The sequence below is a fragment of the Aphelocoma coerulescens genome, chromosome 1 (assembly GCF_041296385.1).
Source record: "Aphelocoma coerulescens isolate FSJ_1873_10779 chromosome 1, UR_Acoe_1.0, whole genome shotgun sequence".
NCBI lineage: Eukaryota > Metazoa > Chordata > Aves > Passeriformes > Corvidae > Aphelocoma > Aphelocoma coerulescens.
In genome coordinates, this window is record NC_091013.1 from 101,451,287 (window position 1) to 101,467,412 (window position 16,126).

Below are 16,126 nucleotides of genomic sequence, written 5' to 3' on the forward strand. Positions count from 1 at the left end.
CTTCTGAATTTTGTCAGTTCTCAGACTCTTGCTCAACAAAAACCACCCCTTTAGAACATGTGTTCTCTTTCCACTTATGCAATGAGGTCACCATGTTGATTTTGACTTACTGAGAAGCACTGAGTACCCAAATGGAACACTTAGTACAACCTCCATTGCAGACAGGAGAGCAAATTTATTTTACAGAGAGCCTCCAGCTACTCTCTAGACACACATCTTTTTCCAAGAAACTGAAAAATGCACGTTTAATATCTGAATATTTGCTGTCTTTGTAGTCTAAATAATTTCTCATTCTCATGAGAAAATTGGGCTGATAACAATTTGGGTAAAAATTAGGCAACACCTATAAATGCTATTCACATATTGAAAAACACATATATAACAGAAAATTAATACACAACAGATCTAAAGTTAGCTTTAAAGAAACCAAACTCCTCAATGTTAAAAATCAGTTCAAAGTTTACTGAAAGACCTTCAGAGATTGATATCAGATATCAACTATGTCAAAACACAAATAAAATTCAGAAAACTGCAATTAAATTCTGTAAGGTTGACCCTGTGAGCTGCTTCCTCAGTTAAAAGTTACTGACAGAAGCTTTTTGAGCTAAGTACACGTAAACTGACAGCTATGCCTCTGAGGAAGTATGAAAAATAAATTCAGCATCTTTTATAATTTCAGCTCTTCCCTGCAACACTTTGAAGCATTCTGAATATACAGACCAGGCTAAACAATGACTATTCATATATCTCAAATCCACAGAACCCAGCAGTGTCAAAATCACCTTAATTTTCATTACCTGTGCACTTTATTTTTAGCAGCCTCTCCTGATAAGAAACCACGTATGGGCAAGTTTAGTTGCAGTCCGAAAACAGGGCAGAGAATGCTTTTTCATTTATTTAGAATTAAGTCATTTGGGAAATAACAACTGTTTCATTAAGACAAACATATTCATTTTGTCACAAAGTCATTATGTTTCCTAGCTGCTGCTAATATATCTAGTTCTACATTTTCATTTCCATTTGTCAACTACAGCAATTACAGCTTCAAAATTTTCTTGGATAAAACAATTACCTAGTTGACAACTCTGCAGAAGATGATTTTATCATATAAAATAATGTGCCATAATCTCAAAGAAGGCAATATATTTGCTCTTGGCAACAGAAAATAAACAAGTGGCACATCAGCAGTCTTAATTACTTAAGTGCCTTGACAAACACAGAGGTGAAAAAGCTCTCATTTTTTTACTTCCTTCCCCTACTAATCACCATATTGCTTAAGGGTTTTTTTAATTGTTTGTAAGAGTTGATAAAACTTAGGCTAATGAGTGTGGACTACAGCACAAAAAAGGGATAAGAAAAAGAATTCTGGGAAGCTTGTTAAATATCTAAAGATATCTAGGACTAGAATGACAATTTACACTTAGAGAGTAATGAACACCTTTTAGGACTCCAAGCAGGTTAACAAGCAGTAATTCCTCTAGTAAGTGCTGCACTCTCATTCTAATGTCTTGTGTGGGGATTACCCAAAGGAAGGGTTGCAGCTGCCATTAGACCACTGAAGCATGATTCTTTCAAGGTGAGCTTGAAAACCATCTCTGCATGACACAAATAATTAGCTAGAGACCAGAGACACCCATCTTCAAGAAAGACTGTGAAACTCTGAATATACAGAGATAAACTAATTTTGAGAAGACTTCTTACCCAATTGATTCTTCATCATTAGAGCTGTGTCTGTTGCAATCCTTTTGTCTTTTTCCTTTTGTTGAAGGCTTTCTGTTGTTGGCACTTAACCTCCACTGAAACAAAACAAATCAAATTGGCAGACTTCAACAGACACGAAAATGTCATAATGGATAAGGCACTGGAAAAAATGAGACAATGCCAGACACTGAAACAATGCAACTGACCAAATATATCAAAGTCATGCAGAGCATATACAGCAATTTTGCAAAGAATTAATTTGTGTGGTTTAAAGTGTCCACATACCACCTGATCTTTGAATAGAATGTTTTTCTCCTGAAGAAATATGTAAATACAGGACAATTCCATTGTTTCCCTATTTCAAGGGGGACTATATCAAACACGGACTTAAATATTAGGCCTGTTCCACATAACCACAAATACACAGGATGCAGGATGCAGAAAGTAGAGGCTAACTCCATGCATTTAGGCAAATTATACATGTTACAATATGGATATAAAAGATATAAAATCCTGAGAAAGAAATGCAATTTGAAGGTTTGGCACTTAGGTGGGAAACTCCAAAACAGCAAGACTTCATTTTTTCCAAATTCTCTTATCAGAAAGTACTTATATTTTCAAATTAAATAAATGAAGCCCCACCAAAACACAGTTATTCCTGCAATTCCAGAAACCTCCTGCCCTCTGCCATTACCTCCTCCTAATCCTCATTTCTTGAAATTCAAAATATAATAAACACAAAAGATGCTTGAAAATTATGCCACTCAGGCTGAAAGCAGACAAACTTATCTTCATTTCTAAGTGTGGTTTGAAAAGGCATTTGAAAAGTTCACGCCCACATATATTTTACAAGCTCTAGTGAAGTCTGAAAGGGCATTCCCAAATCAAACTTTTCCCTACCATAGGGACTAACTCCAATGGAAAATACCCCCATTATTAAAGTTAGCAGCAAGAGATCGCCTTGAAGGTGCTCTCCCCTCTTCCTGCCTTCAAACATCACCCAGTTGACCTCGTACCACTGGTGTTCAAGCGCAGGAAAGACCTATACATCCAAATCACTGAAAACTGCACAAAGTTTCTCAAACCACACAGTGCAAACTCTGACAATTCACAAGCAAGTTTTTTTTTTTTTAAGTGGAACATAAAAACTAGTCAGTGTTTAAAGCATATGAAATCCCCCACTACATGGAAAAGTTCAAAATATATAGACATAGGTAGGAAAAATAAGAAATGGAAAATTAGACAACACCCAGGAAATAACAAGGAAATAAAATATTTTTCAATTCACTCAGTCTAATCATGATTTTTATAGAGGCAGAGAGAAATACAGGAAGAACTCCATTCAAGTGCTGTCTGGATCTGCCTGAGAGGTTGCTGCTTGTAGCCATAGGAGACATTACCTCCCATTTCAAAACCTGACTGCAACTGGATGCTCTGCTCACTGAAAGCATTACCAGTATAGAACACAACCCCACAGTGAGCCTCTGCTGCAGCATTCTCAAATGACCTGGCCTACCAAGAGACCTGGGTCACATTACCACCACTACTGTAAGTCAAAAAAAATTCCTGCTTTCCCTCACTATATCTTTAAACCTCCTCTGAGAGGGAGCCTGTTTGTCCAGACCCATGATTCTGAAAACACTAAAGCCAGCAACAAACTCTGGATGCTGAGCTGAAGGAAACAAGCGTAGCAAAACATGTTTCCAACACTTGACATTTGAAATGCTTACTAAATTTGAAACAGATTTATAGAGGCAAATATTTGCCTCTATATGTGACTGAGATGATCCAGACACTCACTCACAATAGATGCCATAAGACTCTTACAGTCTTTTGGTCTTAATACAGTTATTTCTGTATGAGCACCTAAAATTCTGTCAAGAGTCATACAGTACTTCATATATTCTCTTAAAAGTTTAAGCTCTTGGATAACTGAAAACTCAATGTAAAAGTTATGTCCATATCACAACAAGAAATTTGGTAAGTGATTCAAATATAACCTAAAAGTTCAGGAGTCAGAAGACAATCAACTAAAAGAATAGTATAATATTGACCTTGAAATTAATGATTTTCAAGATAGTTTCAAACTACACCTGAGGACAAACTCTTATTTTCAATGATTTAGGCTGGAAGCATGGCACTAAGACTCCCATTTCTGCAAATGTATGCTTGCAAGCAGATTTCAGACCTACACACTTGTCTCTCTCAAGACAACCTGGATTAGTTCTTATCACAAGGCAGCACTTGGTGTTGAAAAAACCCAGCCTCCAAAACAAAGCCTCATGTAACATTCTCCTACACACTTTACACTCTGAAGAACTCTTTACCTCTTTTAAAGGGTAGTCACAATGGTGGGAACCTGGGAGCCTTGCCAAAGGGGACTGAACTTGGACATCCTCTGACTTGGTGTTTGTTTTCTTCTTTGGTATATGAAACTGAAAATAGATGATGTTACACATGGTAAAACTAAATTACCCACTGTTGCTATGAGCTGACATACAGCCATGTACAAAGTTTTTTTAACTGGAAAAAATAAAGTTGTAAGGGAAGCCCTGACCTGTGCCTTTACTTTAAATGCATTCCTCATTAATGCTTGATCCCAAATCATGTGTCATACAACATGAGCTAGTTTTAACACATGAACCATCTGAAAAAGCTCTATTTCATTAACTTTACATCTTCAGACATGTGACAAAAAGGTGACAACCAAACTACTGGCACAGTTTTCTTATTTCAATCTGATTTGTTTACACTCTGTCTCAGCTTAGGGAATGATAAAGAGAAAACAAAATAGCTGAATGTCATGGGCCAGGTTTGCTTTCTCAAAAGAAAAAATTTAGGATGAAGAACAATTACATCTTATAATAGTACAAGTATTTTGGTATGATAACTTAGCATCAAACAGACTTTCATGTACTCAAAATGGTATCAGCTATTGTCCTTGCCAACTCTCACAGAAATGGAACCAGCATTTTGAAAGTAATTATTGAAAGAGAAAGCAGTAATCCACAGAAATTCAGCAATTCAGAAAAAAATATATAGGAAAAAAGGTTTGTTCATTGAAAATCAAGCCAAAAATGATCAAGCTAAATTTGTACTAGTTCATCAAGACAAGGAAACAGGATCATACTTCCTATCAGTTAATTAAACCAGTTAAAATATTATCAACTGAAAGAATAAAAGTGTAAGCATTGCTATTGCTCCTGGCATCCTGAGAAGCAAAACCTGACATTGCAGATACAACCAGATGAGAATGTATCAGAGAGGGAATGCAAGATTTACATCTTTCAGACAAACTGAGTCTAGATCAGCCCAGAAAAAGCTGAAGCTACTCCATATGATGGTGATGCCTTGAGGTGGCTACCTGAAAACAGAGGCTACACAAGAATAAGAGAATAAAAGCAGGTATTTATTTGAAGGGCCTTCAAAGGTACACCTTGGGCAGTCAAGAGGCTACACCCAAGATGGACCCTGGGTCACAGTTTTTTCACACTTTTATAAGTTTGGTTCATTTGCATATCAGGGTTATTCTCCAATTACAATCTCAGGCAATGAAGTAATTACCCCAAGTTTGCTCCCCCCTGTTCAGAGGCTTTAGTTTACATATTTTGGGGCCTGGGACAACAAGGTGTCCTTGAGATGCAAGGACAAGAGATGGTTTGTTATGTCCAACCAGTACGAGGGAACAGTAGCTAACAGGCTATATGAAGTGTCAGAGTTACATACTAACATACCCTGTATGTCACATACATACAGAGTTACATACAGGATCTGAAAAATACAACAGTTAAAACCTAAGGCATCAATGGACACTGTAAAGTATCCTATGAACTTGATTTGCAAGCCACCAGATGCCTTGCATTGTAACATGAAATAACAAGCAGGGATTCCAGAACAGCAACGCTAACAACTTAATTACTAACACCACAACTGCATTAATTAGCTCAGCAGGTAGTCCTTCAGACAGACCATAACGAGGCATGCTGCACCATAATGAGATAATATTTCAATCCTTCAGTCTGAATCATGAGTGCTCTAACTCCTTCTCTACGCTTCTGTGAAAGTAAGATTAAAGTTTTTTAATCTTATTGAATTTCTATACAGCACCTCAAGTTGCTTTTGCTGGTCAAACATTGTAACAAATGTGCCTTTAATAACAGATTTCTCAAACTCTAAAGGAAGCAAATGTTACACAGAGGCAACAACTTCTCATACAAGTACCTCCCTTCTTTTTCAATCAACATGTAAGGATTGAAACAAGGTATTTTCTTATTGGGGAACTTCTACAAGTAGGTTGTTCCAAATTTGTTTGGTTTTGTATTAGAGGTGGCCTATAAACACGTTTATCAGTCAGAATGCATGTTTCTGATCTGCACTGTAATGGCTAGGAACAGATTTCTTACTTCAGACTTCCACCTGCTGCCAGACTAGCAGCTTCTGCTATGAGATTCCTAAGAACACATAGTTATCTAGAATTTTAACATACATTTAAAATTAAAGAGATTCTGGTAACCTCTGTAATGACAGACAACATTAAGTACACATAAAGTCAGACCCAGTAAACAAGAAGAGACAACTGACAGAAAGGGATAAAAAGCACAAGATACATTAACCAGCAACACTTCCAGCTCACCATACAGCATCTTCCCAATGCTTGCACTCATTAAGAAGATGTTGGTTTACAGTGCCCACTATTAACTTAGAGAACAAGCACAAAGTCAAGAGGAAAGACAGGTCTGAATCTATGCTAAACACAAGGTATGCAGCTGTCTCAGCTTTTCCCAAACAAAAAGTGACTAACTCTACACATACATGTGCATACGCACTCAGCAGACTCCTCATCTAAACCAGCAATACTTTCCTGAAGGTTTCCACCTGTAGGAGGAAGGGCCAGAGAAAGTGCATAAACACATAAAACAGCTTATTTCTAAACCACTAGATCACCTAGACCTTACCCAATCACACCAGTTGCCGTGTCTACCATTTGTTCTCACCAGTACTCCCACTGCTAGAAACTACTGCTAATAGGGATCTTTCAGGAAAAAATATACACAGCATAAGAAGCCTCTGAGTACATCTCTGCAGATACCAAGTTTTACACAGTTTTGCAGCTGTTCTACTTACTTCAACTTACCTCTAAAATTTTAGAGGTTAGTCTAGGTCTTAAAATAACTTGGAAAACACCCTATTTATGTGTAATCAAATGCTATCATGTATCAAGAGATGTTCAACAGTAGACATTAGTATTGACTGCTACCATAACAAACAGTTTCCCAAGAAAGCATGTTCCAAGAAAGCAAAAGTTAGATCAGTGAAGAATGAATTTGGTTGTACAAACACATCAGAACAGCCTAGGATACCCACAGCCTCAAAAGAAATTGTTGGAAATTCTGGGAACACTTACACTGACATGACTTGAAGATGATGTTCTTCCTGACATGGTTTTCTCTACTGGAAAAAAACAACAACAAAAAAAGAAACAAACTTAACAATTTCTGGTTTATTGATTAGGAAGGAAGCAGGACCACAGTAGCAGGTACTAAGAAAGAAGAAGATAATTTTTGAGCAAACTAGAACAAAGAAAACGCATTCATAAAATGGCTTGGGTTGGATGGGGATTTTAAAAGATCTTGTATTCCAGCCCTCCTGCCATGGGCAGGGACACCTTTCACTTGATCAGGTTGCTCTAAACCTATTCAACCTGACCTTGAACGCTCCCAGGGATGGGGCATCCACTGCTTCTCTGTGCAATCTGTTCCAGTCTCACTATCGTCATTGTAAAAAATATTTCTTCCTCATGTCCAATCTACACTGACCCTCTTTAAATTTATGGCCATTTCCTCTTGCCCTGTCACTATAGGCCTTGGTAAAAAGCAATTGACAGCCACACACTCGGGAAAGGCTCTAGATTGTCAGCATAGACAGAACTCTTAATGAAACTATCCTAGAATTTATCCTTAGCTAAGACATTTACTGATTAACTCCTCACCGCAAGCACACAACTAATGAGCAGTTCACACTTGGACTATAGAGGGAAAAGGAGTTACAGAGGACCACTGCAAGGGCTCCGAGAATAAATAATATTCAAAGATTCCTGTTAAATCTATAAACTTCATCACTGGAAGAACACAACCTCAGAGCTTCCAGCATTTATAGGTGTTCTCTTTATACATATTCTATATGATTCTGGCATAAGACCTTCAAAATTTACAGCTGGTTTGGAGTCTCTCAAGAAGCCAAGTTCAGGGACTTTTACTTATCTCGGCGCTTTTTTAACTTAGAGCCATAGTCCCCCGGTGTGGGGAACAGCAACAGCTACAGACCGATAAAGAAAAGCCAAAATACTGCCAGTTCCGACGCCTGTGACGAGGAAAAGCCGACAAACGGGGCCGCCTGACAGCTCTGGGAGAGCAGGCACCACCCAGGGGCGGCAGCGCCCGAGCTGTCACCGCAGGAGCCCGGCCCTGACACAGGGCTGCCCGAGCCCCGCAGCCCCGGCTCCCCCGGCCCCGGCTTCTCCCGCTAGAAGGAGAACAGCTTCCCTCTGACGAACGCGCAAATCCGGGCGGCCTGAGCCAGCAATTCCACCTTTTCACACTGTCCCCTCAGCCTTCTCCCAGCGGAGCAGCAACGCCGCCACCAGCCCTCCCTCGGTGCCCTCCGTTCAAGCGCCCTGCCGGCTTCGCTCGTTCGCGACAGACACCGCGGCCGCCCCGTGGGGACAGCGGCCGCACAGGCCCCCCTGAGGCGCTACCGGCCGGCTGCAGCTCTGCCTTCCTGCCCCCTCCCCCGCCGAAGGGCCGGGAGCGGGTGGGAGCGAGCGGCCCCGGCGGCAGGCAGCACACAGCACTCACCGACACAGCCGAAGCTGCTTACCCGGCCCCGCCGCCGCCGCCTGCGCAGCTTCCCCGGGTACTTCCGGGCCGGGCACGGCACCGCCCCGCCGCGCCGGAGCCGGCGCCCGCCCGCGGTGCTGCCCCTCAGGCCTTCCCTGCTTCAACTTGCTCGGCTGGAGCTCGGTACTGACCCGTTTGGGGAAAGACTCGAGAAAACCGCACTACTTCTGAAGAAGCAATAGTCAACCCAACCCAACCCGACCCAGGTTTAAGCTGTACCTTGCTAATGGCGTTTCCCTTAGCTGACAGCCAGACCTCGCCAGGTTATTCCCCTGACAGGGGGATGCATAGCCGAGCAGCGCCCTCATAACCCAGGCGGTTTGCAGTTGATGCCCTTAGAAATCCTTCTACAGCCATGGGTAGACGAAGATTTGTTGGCTGGGTTTTTTTTTTGCTTTGTGTTTTTTTTTTCAGGGCAGCTTCAGAATTGTAAGTTTTGTATAGAGCTTTCTGTTTTATTTTTTTCTTGTTAGTGGGAATAAACTGGTGCGGACAAATGTTTAGTTTCATACTCGAGGTTTAGCTTTAACCTACTGTGAGATGTAAATCACAAACATGAGAGGTTAGTTTGTAACTTGGAACTATCTGGAGCACTTTAGATGGCCGCAACTATCAGCTACTGATAGGTTTTATAAATGTACACCCCAGTACATAAAGTAATGAAAACTGAAACCATGGTTGGGTTTATTTTTTTTCATGCAGAGGACTTGTCTACACTCCCAGAGTAAAAAAGATTTCCATCTATGATGATTACAGATTTTACAAGAGAGCATACGGTAATATTGGGCTTTACTAGAATAAGGTGGTTTTAAATGGAAAACAAAGTAATCTTTATGGATCTTATATAGTACTTATACTGCAGTAGTGTTTAGAATATGCCAAATGCTGTAAAAAGCACCAGCTGAATTTACACCTGAAGCATTTTAGAATCCGAACAGAAAAGTGGGAAGAAGGGAAAGAGGGATTCTTTTGCCCCAAAGGTGATTTTTTAAAATTAAGGTAGCAATTGTAAAGGCTGCTAGCACATACAACCCTAAACATTGCATTTATATATAGACAATGAAGTACAAACAGCAATCAACACTGATTTAGAATGCAGACTTACCACAAAAGTACATGCATTATACAGCTATATCTAGAACAATCTACAATTGCTACTTTTTAATTCTATAATTCATTGTGTTACTACAATAAAATCAGTCCTCTGGACTAATAAGTATATAATTCTAAGTTGCTATTTAAGTGAATTCTTAAGTGATAACCTATTACAAATTGCCTCAAAACTTTTCATTTCACATCTTGAAGGCAATTTTAGGAAGGAAAGTCATACGTGCACCCCGTGTAAAACTGTGTTTGTTTGTTTCTGCCTCCTGAAATCTTCAGAAATCTTTCACAATGCTTTGTAAAGTAGGTGTTCAGGGTTTAATTTGGAATCACATATCCATGTTTTGGAACTGAAGAAGCAACGCTGGGAAATTAGTCTCTCCAGTCTTTTAGGGGTGAGGAGAGAAAAGGACTGAGAGGTGCTCCACAGCATACCACTCTGAGGAAACTGCATCTACCTATTCCTAATTCTTACAGAAAGCTGCACCTTTCTTCATACACATCTTTCCTTAAAATTTTTCTCCCACTTCATCTCATGGGAACAATGACAGGAATATGGGTAGCTTCTTTCCTACTAAATATTATCTCTTTTGCATTAATTGCCCATATTTCAGTAGTATAACAGACTCTTCTCCCATACCCTTTGTGTCTTTTGTGCCTTCCTGCAGAATGAAAAAATCGTAGATGAATGGGTGCCCTTGCAGTTTCTTTCTGCTATTTCCATTTCAAGAAACTGGCAAGACAGTAAATGGATTATATATCATAGCATATGATTTTTCCCCTATTCTATGTGTACTGATTACATGAGATAAAAAAGGAGAAAGTAACATTTTCTAGCCTGCTCTCTATTAATCAGAAGACAGGAATGACTCTGAAGAGAGGACTTAATAACACTAGCCCAGTGGAGATTACTCAAAAGGAAAATACATGTGGTGTTGCTATGCTGAAAAGCAAAAATGTGTTTGTTTGGGTTTTGAGGTTTTTTTAATTTGGGAGTGTAAGAAATAATTTTTAATCTGCTAAGCACCTTACCTCAAGGAAACTTGCATTCCTTGAAGGAGTTGGGTTCCAGCTCAAGTTGCTTACATGAAAATATTCAGATCACTTTTTGTCCTAGTAATTGGCTCTATCAGATGGTATAGCGACTTTTAACATAGAATGTGATTTACTGTGTTCTGAAAAACTTATTTTAGTTCAGCAAGAAAAACTTAAAGGTATATAGTATAACTTGCCAAATATAACTTGATTCAGACCATTTACAGAAAAAAAATAAGGACTGTGTTAGGACTAAACTGTAAAGATAGGATTCTGACCACGCCAAAGGTTATATCCTGTTTGCCATTCTACAGCCAGTGACACTCAGTAGTAGATTGAAGAGTTACTAGGAAAATAGAAGGGTCTGCTAAGCTTAATTTTTCAGCTGCACAAAAATCTCTTCCTGGTATACTTCATATCAGTCATTAGAGATAATCTGAAACTGGAGACTTCAATCCAACCTCATGATAGTTTGCTGCATGGACTTTCTATTCTCCTGCTCCTGGATCACAGTGGCTAGTTTATTCTGTCATCCATTCCTATATTTCCATGTGGCAAGTGCTTTCAAGGATGAATGACTAACTGGAGTGATTAGTAGAAAGCAAACACATACATGTATTATCTGTTCTAGTGCAGTTGAAGGTAGAACATGGAGAGTATGCTGGTACACAAGCAACGGGAAGGTTGAAGTCCTTATTAAGTGCAGCTTGATTTTCTTTAAAAACTCAGGATCCAGTATAACACATGGACTATTTCCAGTTGCCAAAGCCTGTATTTCAAAGGCACCCTTGAAACTCAGTGGAGTTTCAAGATAATGGCTAGGAGACAGCACAACAAAAGTTGTTCAAGTGAACAATGAACCATGTACATGTGCCTCCTTCTTAAAGCCTTTAATTCAAACTACCTTGAACAGATATTTAAATAAACATGTTGGCATACAAATTTTTAACTATCAAACTGAAATAAGGCATAATAAAGGCAGATGAGTTACTGCTGTTGGAACTTCGCAACTGAAATCTCTAAGAGACTTTTTTAGAAGCAGCTGGTTTACTATACATCACCCCTAAATACTCTGGATCAACAAGTATTTCATCTGTAACAGCTTTTAAATCTAAATTCTAATGCAATGGGGGGGTGGGTAGGCAGGTGTTGTGTGGAGGTCTATCACTACTTTGACATAATAGCCTTCTTAATTTGTAATGGTTACAAATACAGCGTGACCTCAGTTTGAGGAAACTAACAGAGGGTTTGGAGTATCAAGAGGAACTAAAATATGACTTCAATATAAAAGGGGAACTGAAGCACTTGGATACAAATGAGTCCTTTGTTTTCAGTTATTACAAGAATGGACATGAGCAGAGTCTTAAATGCTACAAAGTTCTGGGACATTTTATTACCCAGTATGTTTATGAGCTCCTGGAAAGAGTCTGCATGCTGCAGAAGGTTTATATTCCTACTGACGCTACAGAGGATGAACCAAGAAGTTTCTCTTTCATGAGCAAGAATGCACTAACAAGTTCCTCTAGCCTAATTATCCTTCTTCAAGACCATGGAGTTTTCTGTGCTGGACAGTGGGGGTGTAGGACAATTGTCAGTGAGGGCCTGAGACATGGAACACAAATACCATTCATCAAAATGGCCCTGCAAAGCCACTGGGAAGTGATTGTACTGAACCCCAATGACAACTTCACTGATCTGAACACTGAAAAGGAGAGATTTTCTGCCAGGGAAGAAGCACTTGCTTTTACACAATCTGTCTGGTGGATCCCCAAGAGGGGCAGCAGCAGCCCTGAGGAGCATACCATGGATGTAGGGGATCATTTCTTTGCAAAGTGCAGCCAGGAATGTGGCCTTCATTGCCCATGGCTATGGTGGGTTGGTGTTTGTTGATCAGCTGGTGCAGAGAAAACGTGAGGTGATGAATAAAGTGTACTCTGGCATTCATCGACTCCACGCACAGCATGCAGCACCAGAGCAGACACGATCCAGAAATACAGGAATGGATACACAAATACTGCTGGGAATGGGTGTCAAACAGTAAACTTCTAAATAAAACTGTGGGCTTTCTCATGAGAATAAGTTGTCCTACTTTCTCTGCTCGAACAGAAAAGTATGGCTTAGCACCCTCCTGCTGCTTACAAGCTGTCTTTAAGTACTTGTAGAGCATGCTGAGAACCAAGACCACAACAGCCTTTAGGAATTCACCTGTTGCAACCAGACGCAGAACAAGTAAGAAGAGAGGCAATCAATAAAGGTACGCTGGTTTGTTCTTGATAGTGGTCTCTTCCTTTTGTAACTTCCTCTGTACCTTTCCATCACCTAAGAACCTTCATCTCACTGTGGAGCAAATTACAGTTTTAGGTTTGAAACTAGTTTGTTTGGTTTTGAGAAAAAACCACAAAACTATTAGGAAAGAAATGCATTGTTGAAAGCCTTAAGCCACAATCCTTTTGCTAGCTGTGAAATTTAAAGTTGAATTAAAGATGTTAAGGTATATCAACTCTCAGCAGTATCATTTTCTATAATAAACATTCTATAGTTATGGCTCTATAATCAGACTAAACTATCAGGAAGACATTTGCTTAAGTGCTTAGCTTCATTAGAAGCCAAATCTAGAATAGAAGAAGCATGTAAACAGTCTGTTTCCTCCTTTCTATGTACCGTATATTGTTTAAAGTCTTTCAAGAGCTGGAACATCCACCTTCTTCCTTGAAACATTTACTGTTAAGCTGAATAAGGCATCAGGGAAGTATATACTACTACCTTCCCTCCAGTCAGAGATGGTGTGCCCCAAACATGATACATGAAGGTAAAGTGATTTCCATCTTAAGGCCAACTAAGCCAATGAGAATACTGGACATGTGCTGCTGTAGAAATACAATAGTCTAGCAACCTGCAGTTACCAAACTGATGCAAAGGAATGACATTGCTGTTTCCTCTCAGCTGTTTGACAGAGGTGGGAAACACAATTTATAAATGTACATACTCGAGGCATGCAATGTGTACAAGCAGAAGTTCAAACGATCTTTAAAGTGAATGTAAACAAAAGAATTACTCTTAATTTCCAGTTCAAGCCCATGGGAATCAAAAGTGTTCAATGGCTGCAAAAAAGCATCCTTCGGAAGGATGACAAAACCTTCTCCTACAAGTGTAGGAGTCAAAAAAGCCATTAACAGTAATAATGGGTATCAGAGAGACGAGAGCATCAACTTTGTGTTTATATCCATTTCAGATTTCAGTCTTCATCTCTCTCCAAAGAAACTTCTGTCCTGTTAAGCAGCAATGGGTAAAAGTGTAAAATTCTATTGGAAAGGCACATTCAGTTGAATGCTTGTGAGAGCAAGCATAGTTTTTTTTATTTATGTCAGGTTTACTGTTCTTACATCTGAATGAAAGTGGTACTAAATAGAGAAATAACAGAGTGCCTTGGTTCCATGAAGAAAGTTGCACTGGAGATGCCATAGCTGAGGATGCCCACAGCCTGCCTGTTTTGTAGGGGTCAGCACACAACTCAAAGAACAGTCACTTGTGCATGAACATGTAGCTTTATTTATGAGCGAAGCATGAGGTGACAGAATGTCTGTCTTCAGAAGGAGACCAATATGATCCTTCAGGATAAATGCTCAAACTGCCCCACAGTGTCAGAGGAGGAAAAGTGCTCAAAGGAAAAGGGATCTGGAACATCGTCCATTTGTGTAATTCTTATCTCCGGTGAACCCATTAAATTCCTTGGTAGAGAAGGTCGTATTTAGGAATGTTATTGGGATCAATAGGACTTCTCACAATGAGCTTTCCCCGCATTGCTCCGCGGTAGATCACTTCAATCAGATCTATAAAGTCTTGCTTTGTTTTGAAGCTTCCTACAAATTTGGTGTGATCTGGAGACCTAAATGTAAGCATAAGACAAAGGTAAAATTGTAACATTAAAATATTCAGAAAAAAACCACCTAAAAACATGAAAAGATGCACATGAGATCAGGGGTTCTGATCTGGTCATTCTGAAAGAATGCACTAACTTTGTAATGGCATAACCAAGTCAGGAATATGCTGTGACCTCCAAAGGTCAAACAGGTGCAGTGTCATGTCTAAGACTTTAACCATTTCTTACTGTTTTTTGCAGAGTCAGACATCTTTCACCTACTAATTGCATCAGACCATATTTCAAAATACTTCTCTAATTTACATCCTTCTGGCTTCCTACAGAATTCTCAATGCAGATGCTGGTAACAACATCATAGTTTTCAAATGTTACCTTCCCCAGACACAGTAACATAGAGAAAGACTGATAGTTCTTACAGACATCATAGGCAATGGTAGGATGCCTTACCCATAATCAACCTTCATGTGTTGTCCATTGAAGAAAAATACAGTAGAGGGAATATAACTGATGTCAAAATACTGGGTGTACACGGGGACGTTGTTCACATCCACCAGGTAAATGACTGCCATTTTACTTAGGTCATGAGCTGTTTTTGCAAGCTGGAAAGAGTGAGAAAGGTGGATGACAATTAGACTGAGACATGAGGAAAAAAGGGTGGCAAGCTTTATAAAGCCTGTTTCTCTTATGTGTTACCAGCTTAAGCAGGGCTCAGAATATCACATCTTGTCTACCTCAAGCACTTTGCTCAGCCACTACAATAATAACATCAATGCTTACTTTTCAAACCTTTTTATAAATATAGTAGCCCTTCATTCTATATTTGTCACCAAATTTTTCATGACTCCCCATATTAGTCAAAAGCAACATACTCTTCTCTTTTATGCAACAAGTATACTTGTATAGTTCTTAAAAATAAAAAAAAAAAAGGTCTTACAATATCATCGAGCTGCAGACAAACAGCATCATTATCTCTTCCAAAACGGAGAACCAAAACCTTCTCAGCCACGCTTTTTATTGCCTGATCCACTTCCCTCTTACAGGTCAGTTTGGGCAGCAGAAAACTCATCGCGACAGATCACGGTCTCCACTAAAATCCCCACCTGATAGGGAAAAAAACCAGCAAAACAACGCACCATCAAACAACAACAACCAGCGTGCCAAAAATAAGCGAAACGTCTCTGTGCTATTAAATTTTAAAAAGGAAGAAAAAGGCGGGGGCGGAGAGAGGAGAAGAGAGCGAGGGAGAAAGAGAGGCAGAAAGGGAAGCGGGGAGAGAAACATCACAGATCACCAGGCCGGGCTGACAAAACCCTCGGCCCCCAGCGATTGCCTCACGCCCCAGCGCAGCGCGGCGGCGGGGCCAGGCGCTGCCCCGCACCAGGGCCGGCGGCAGGACCCACCGGCAGCCCCCTCAGTGCCCGGGGGCTCCCCGGGAACGGAAAATGGAAGAGTTCGGATCACCGCCCGCCGCAGGCGCCGCCCTGGGGGCGCAGAGAGCCCGGAACGCTGG

The 16,126-nt window shown here is 40.1% G+C and overlaps 3 protein-coding genes across 14 annotated transcripts in view; 1 reads left to right on the plus strand and 2 right to left on the minus strand.

The window, feature by feature from the left end:
* Window positions 1-9,661, minus strand: part of SENP7 (SUMO specific peptidase 7) — a 46,597-nt gene extending 36,936 nt beyond the window's left edge. Inside the window, exons 1-4 of one of the 12 annotated variants that reach the window (XM_069021723.1) lie at window positions 8,556-9,661; window positions 7,106-7,152; window positions 4,029-4,136; window positions 1,702-1,796 (exon numbers count right to left, since the gene is read on the minus strand). In XM_069021723.1, coding sequence (XP_068877824.1) covers window positions 1,702-1,796; window positions 4,029-4,136; window positions 7,106-7,141 — 239 coding nt within the window. In that variant the 5' untranslated portion in view covers window positions 7,142-7,152; window positions 8,556-9,661. Of the gene's footprint in view, window positions 1-1,701; window positions 1,797-4,028; window positions 4,137-7,105; window positions 7,153-8,289; window positions 8,435-8,455; window positions 8,501-8,555 lie in introns of those variants that run through there. The other 11 variants (XM_069021691.1, XM_069021681.1, XM_069021659.1 and 8 more) reach the window with 11 other exon arrangements.
* A 2,284-nt stretch (window positions 9,662-11,945) lies between these two features.
* Window positions 11,946-13,250, plus strand: LOC138117462 (putative protein ARB2BP; the record flags this gene model as incomplete). The annotated part of the gene is given in 3 exon segments (XM_069027795.1): window positions 11,946-12,568; window positions 12,570-12,671; window positions 12,673-13,250. Coding segments are annotated over 3 exon segments (1,041 nt in total), but the record flags the coding sequence as incomplete, so codon positions are not given.
* Window positions 13,251-14,262: 1,012 nt separating this feature from the next.
* Window positions 14,263-16,109, minus strand: TXNL4B (thioredoxin like 4B). Its single transcript, XM_069021806.1, has 4 exons — window positions 16,017-16,109; window positions 15,551-15,716; window positions 15,064-15,215; window positions 14,263-14,622 (listed from the first exon to the last, which is right to left on the minus strand). Exons 2-4 carry the CDS (start codon window positions 15,680-15,682, stop codon window positions 14,457-14,459), a joined length of 450 nt encoding a protein of 149 aa, XP_068877907.1. The 5' UTR covers window positions 15,683-15,716; window positions 16,017-16,109; the 3' UTR covers window positions 14,263-14,456.
* Between the last annotated feature and the right edge of the window lie 17 nt (window positions 16,110-16,126).